The 4,613-nt window shown below is 59.1% G+C and overlaps 1 protein-coding gene across 1 annotated transcript in view; it reads right to left on the reverse strand.

Moving 5' to 3' along the window:
* The window catches only part of RBM38 (RNA binding motif protein 38), a 19,949-nt gene extending 15,508 nt beyond the window's left edge, over positions 1 to 4,441 (reverse strand). Inside the window, exons 1-3 of the mRNA XM_004370213.3 lie at positions 4,130 to 4,441; positions 3,859 to 3,993; positions 3,424 to 3,478 (exon numbers count right to left, since the gene is read on the reverse strand). Of these exons, the coding sequence (XP_004370270.2) occupies positions 3,424 to 3,478; positions 3,859 to 3,993; positions 4,130 to 4,298 (359 nt within the window). The 5' untranslated portion in view covers positions 4,299 to 4,441. The remainder of the gene's footprint in view (positions 1 to 3,423; positions 3,479 to 3,858; positions 3,994 to 4,129) is intronic.
* Between the last annotated feature and the right edge of the window lie 172 nt (positions 4,442 to 4,613).

Genomic DNA, 4,613 nt, shown 5'->3' on the forward strand with positions numbered 1-4,613 from the left:
GAGAAGCTGGCCCAGTAGCCGGTCACTAGCCAAGAAAACCATCTCCAAACCCTAGGCCTTGGCCCCACACAGTCCTGTGACAGAACTGTGCAGCCCCGAAAGACCCCACTCAACTTAAAACACCGGGTGGAGAGGCACCCCAGGAAATAGCATAAAGTATCAAAGTTCTCTGCAGAATCTTTCTACACAGATGGGCATTCACCACCAGCCGCACGGGCATTCCGCAGCAGCTTTGCCCCAGTGCAGGGGCCTGGGATCCTCAGGACTGCTGAAGGCATACCACTGCGGCCGGAAAGCCTGCGACAAGCTCAGCCGGGCAGGAGAGGGGTTAACGGGTCACAAACTCTGAGCTGCCGGCTCCCAACTCCCACCATGCCTGAGCCAACGCAGGCCAGGCCTCACCGCCAGCCCACAGCCAACAACGCCGACCGCTGAGTCAGGCCCCGCTCCGGGCCCAATTGTTTGCAAAGACAAAAGGGATGCTGAGGCCCAACTCTCCGGCCAGGCAGGCGGGCACGGGAGGTGACAGCTGACCCAGGTGGCCCAGCCCTGGCCACCTCTCGGGGGCAACCAGGGGACCCTCCCGCCACCCTGGGGGTGTCCAGAGGCAGCATGACTCTGAGAAGCTTCAGTTCACCAGCCCTTGGAAACAGAGAGCTGGACAGTCCTCCTGGCCCCTTGTCCCTGTTTGGGTCCCCACCCCTTGGCAACCAGCAAGTAGACTTTAGGTTCGTCACTGTCACAGGTGTTAAATGGCCAGCCAGGGGATCAAGTTACAAAACAGTGTCGCCTGACATCAGCAGCAAATGGCGGAGGTAAAATCTGTGACCGGCCCTCGACGAGCTTCGCTTGGGGCAGTGCTCACAGGTGCCAGGACCACGAGGGGGAAGAGAACAGCCCCTGAGAACATGCGTTCTGGGTCTGCCCCCCTGGGTTCAAATCCCATCTGGGACACTTATTACCTCGGCCACCCAGAACAGGCTGTTAACCTTTCTTTGCCTCAGTTTCACCATCCATAACCAGATGCCATCAAGTCGATTCCGACTCATGGCGACCCCATGTGTGTCAGAGTAGAAATGTGCTCCACAGGGTTTTCAATGGCTGGTTTTTTGGAAGTAGACTGCCAGGCCTTTCTTCCAAGGCACCTGTGGGTGGACTTGAACCACCAACCTTATGGTTGGCAGCCGAGTGCATTAACTGTTCACACTACCCAGGGATTCCCTTCCCCATCTGTAAAGTGAGAGAAATAACAGCCCCGACCTCAGAGGGCTGTTGGGAGGTGACGAGGGGAAGCACGGGAAGCCAGAGCCCCAGCGCCACGCACCAGGCACAGTCTTAAGTGGTTATTACTCCCGCTTTCCAGATGAGGAAACTAACGACTCAAGCAGGGGACAGCACTCGGCAAGATGGACCCAGCCAGTAAGCGGCAGAGCCAGGATTTGAACCCAGACCTGTGGGCTCTAGAAGACAGTTACTAGAGTCCCAGCTGGGAAGGAACAGAAAGGACCTGAGACTCGGGCAAGGAAGGCACATCAGCAGGAAGAGCTGCATGTGCTGGAAGCTCACCCCTGATCTGGGAGCTGCCGCACCCCAACCCCGAGAAGAGAGCCAGGACTACGGAAACTGAAGACAGCTGGAGGGAGAAACGTCCCCCTCGTGGGGCCTGAGCTCCAAAGAGGAAGACCCGAGTGAAGGCAGGCAGGCCGGGGTGTCCCTAACACCTTCTGGGACGGCTCCAGCGACTATGAGATAGAGCCTGGGGGTGAGAGGAGCCGCACAACCACCTGCTCCCCACCACCCGTGCTCCGTCCCAGGGAGGCCCAGAAGCCAGGACAGGTAATTGAGCTGTGAACCACTCATACAGGCCTGGAGGCCCAGGCCACATCCCATGCCCACCACGGCTGGCCCTTCCCACTGCTGAGCCTGCATGCACCCAGTGCCCGCAGAAGCCACGCTGGAAATGCAGCCGCTGCTCACGAGGACAGCGCACCCAGCAAACTGGGCCACTTCTCGGTTGTCTGCTTGATCCCTCAAACCAAGAACCTGGCCCCACAGGGCCTTTTCTTCTTTCGCCAGCCCTTTCCCCTGCGCTGTCCTTTCATCTGGCCACACTGCCCAGCCTGCTCCTCCAGCTGCCCGTCCCTCCCTGACCAGCACACACAGATACACACCCCACTAGGGGCACAGGACCCGGGGTCCTGGCTTTGGACCCCCAATAGCTGAAAAAGGGCTCAATGCCTAAAGGAGCTGCCTGCTTTATAAGTGCCCTCCCCTCCCCTCAAGAGAAACTGACTTCTAGCCCCATCAATATTTCTTTCCTCCACACTGGTGCGAACAGCTGACACCAATCACAGGGCTGGGAAATAAGCCGCGGGCAGGGTCCTTTGTGCCCCTGAAGGGTGTGTGTCCTGCTCCAAGCAGCTGCTGAAAAAAAAGGCGGAGGCGGGGAGGTTCAGACAGAGGAAGGGTGAAGTGCTTCGCCAAGGCCTGTTGGACAAAAGGCCCACAGGCCAGGCCCACTCGGGCAGGTGCTGTCTGGCCCTAATCACGTCTGATCTAACCCAGCTTCACAAACGTCAGACCCGGCTGACAGTGACCAGCTGCCCCCATCTACCGGGCACCAGAGCAGATCAGAGGCACCCAGAGAGCAACCCAGCTGCCAGTTCCTATGGGTGTCAGCCAACACTTCAAAGGCCCTCTACTCACGTAACTCAAAGGTACTGTTAAAACATCTGTTGCCATAGAGTCAATTCCGCCTCACAGCAACCCCACAGGTGTCAGAGTAGAACTGTGCTCCATAGGGTTTCAATGGCTGTGATCTTACAGAAGTAGATCACCAGGCCTTTCTTCTGCAGCAACACTGGGTGGATTCGAACCACCAACCTTTCAGTTAGTAGCCGAGTGCAAATCATTTGCACCACCCAGCGATCTGTTATCACCCCCATTTTACAGATGAGGAAACTGAGGCACAGAACAATGCTGTTACCTCCCGTTTTACAAATCAGGAAACTGAGGCACAGATTGGTACTACTACCACCCCCATTTTACAGATGAGGAAACTGAGGGACAAAACAGTGCCGTTACCTCCCCATGTTGTAGATGATGAATCTGAGTCACAGCCTGGCTGTGTCAGTCTTCTGAGGTCACATGAGCAGAGGGGGCAGGATCTGAACCCAGGCAGGCTAACTCAGAACTCCTGTTCTCCGCCTCCCACCATGCAGCCCCTCTGCGGGGATGGAAAATGCCACCTGCCTTCTCTCAGTCCCCTCGATGTCCTCCCTCATCCCCAAAACACAATCATGCATCTGAAAGGTTGCGGAAAGGGACAGTTCCCGGACACGGAAGGGTGGCTGCAAACTGCACACCCAAAACTTTGGGGTTGGGGGCACCCACACGAGGAGCATCCACAGCCCGCCCACTCACCCATAGGTCCGCTGGATCAAGGCGGGGTGGAGCTGCTGCACACCCACGGCAAAGCCTGCAACAGAGGGGTCAGCGGTGAGGCTCTTACAGAGAGCAGGCCCGGAGGCCACCCCTCACCCCCTGCCCGAGTCAAAGGGGTAACCAGCTGCTTCTCCCCTTCCAGTCCCTGGCCCGTGTGAACTCGAAAAGGACCCAGCCCAGCTGGCCAACTTCCTCCCTGACGATGTGGGGTGACAGCCCCCATCCCGTCCCAGGCAACGGTCTGGCTCAGGGCAGCTCTGAAGCTGGGGCTGACTGCCCGGTGATGCTCTGGGGGCGCAGGCAGCTGACTGCACCGCAGGCAGAAGGGGCCTGTTCCACCAACAGACCCCGCGCTGTGACACAGCTGCCACAGCGCCCAGGAAGGAAAGGGCCCCGGAAGGAAAGTGCTCTCACCGGGCTGCAGGCTCCGAGGCTTAGCACCCAAGTACGCCAGGTTCACGTTGGCCTTGCGGCCGTCGATGATGGGGTTAGGGTCCTTGCAAGCCCTCTCGGCGGACCCCCGGTCTGCCATGGTTACCTGGGAGGAGCAGAGACAGTCTCGGGACTTCCCTTGGCCCGGTGGAGGCGGGGGGGGGGAGCAGCCAGGAGGCAGAGGCTCTGTCCAACCCTGACACCCCCTTTCCTCCCTCTGAGGGTGCCCATCAGCTCTGACCCCCGCCCAGGGCCACAAAGCTGCCCCCCCAATTCCAGCTCCTCCTCTCCCAGTTCAACTGCTGGGATACCTTGCGGTCAAGGGCAGTAATAATTCCCAGGGGGACACAAACATGAACTCCCAAGGGTGGCAGGGGACCCCAGCCCGGCCTGCCCGGCAGTGTGGCCGGGTACTTCCGCATGGGAGGGGCCTGGGGGCCCTGTGGTCAGAAGGGAAGTAGGAGCGGTATCTTCAAGTCGTTTGCACTTAAAGTGATGTTTATTCGGGGCGGTTGAGGGGCTGTTGTACAATACACGGGAGGGGGCTAAAGGGCCCCAAAGCATCCTTGGGTGGAGCCCCTGCCCCTCACTCACTTGTAGCCCCAGCAAACATCGAGAGAGACCGTCTGCCCCCCCAAACCTCTCCGCAAATTTAGGGGTCCTAATTGACCACGGCGGGGTCTCCTTTTTGGGTGGGGGTGGGGAACTGGGGCCTGGGGGCGTTAGTAGAGGCGGCC

The sequence above is a fragment of the Trichechus manatus genome, unplaced genomic scaffold, assembly GCF_000243295.1.
Source record: "Trichechus manatus latirostris isolate Lorelei unplaced genomic scaffold, TriManLat1.0 scaffold00008, whole genome shotgun sequence".
NCBI lineage: Eukaryota > Metazoa > Chordata > Mammalia > Sirenia > Trichechidae > Trichechus > Trichechus manatus.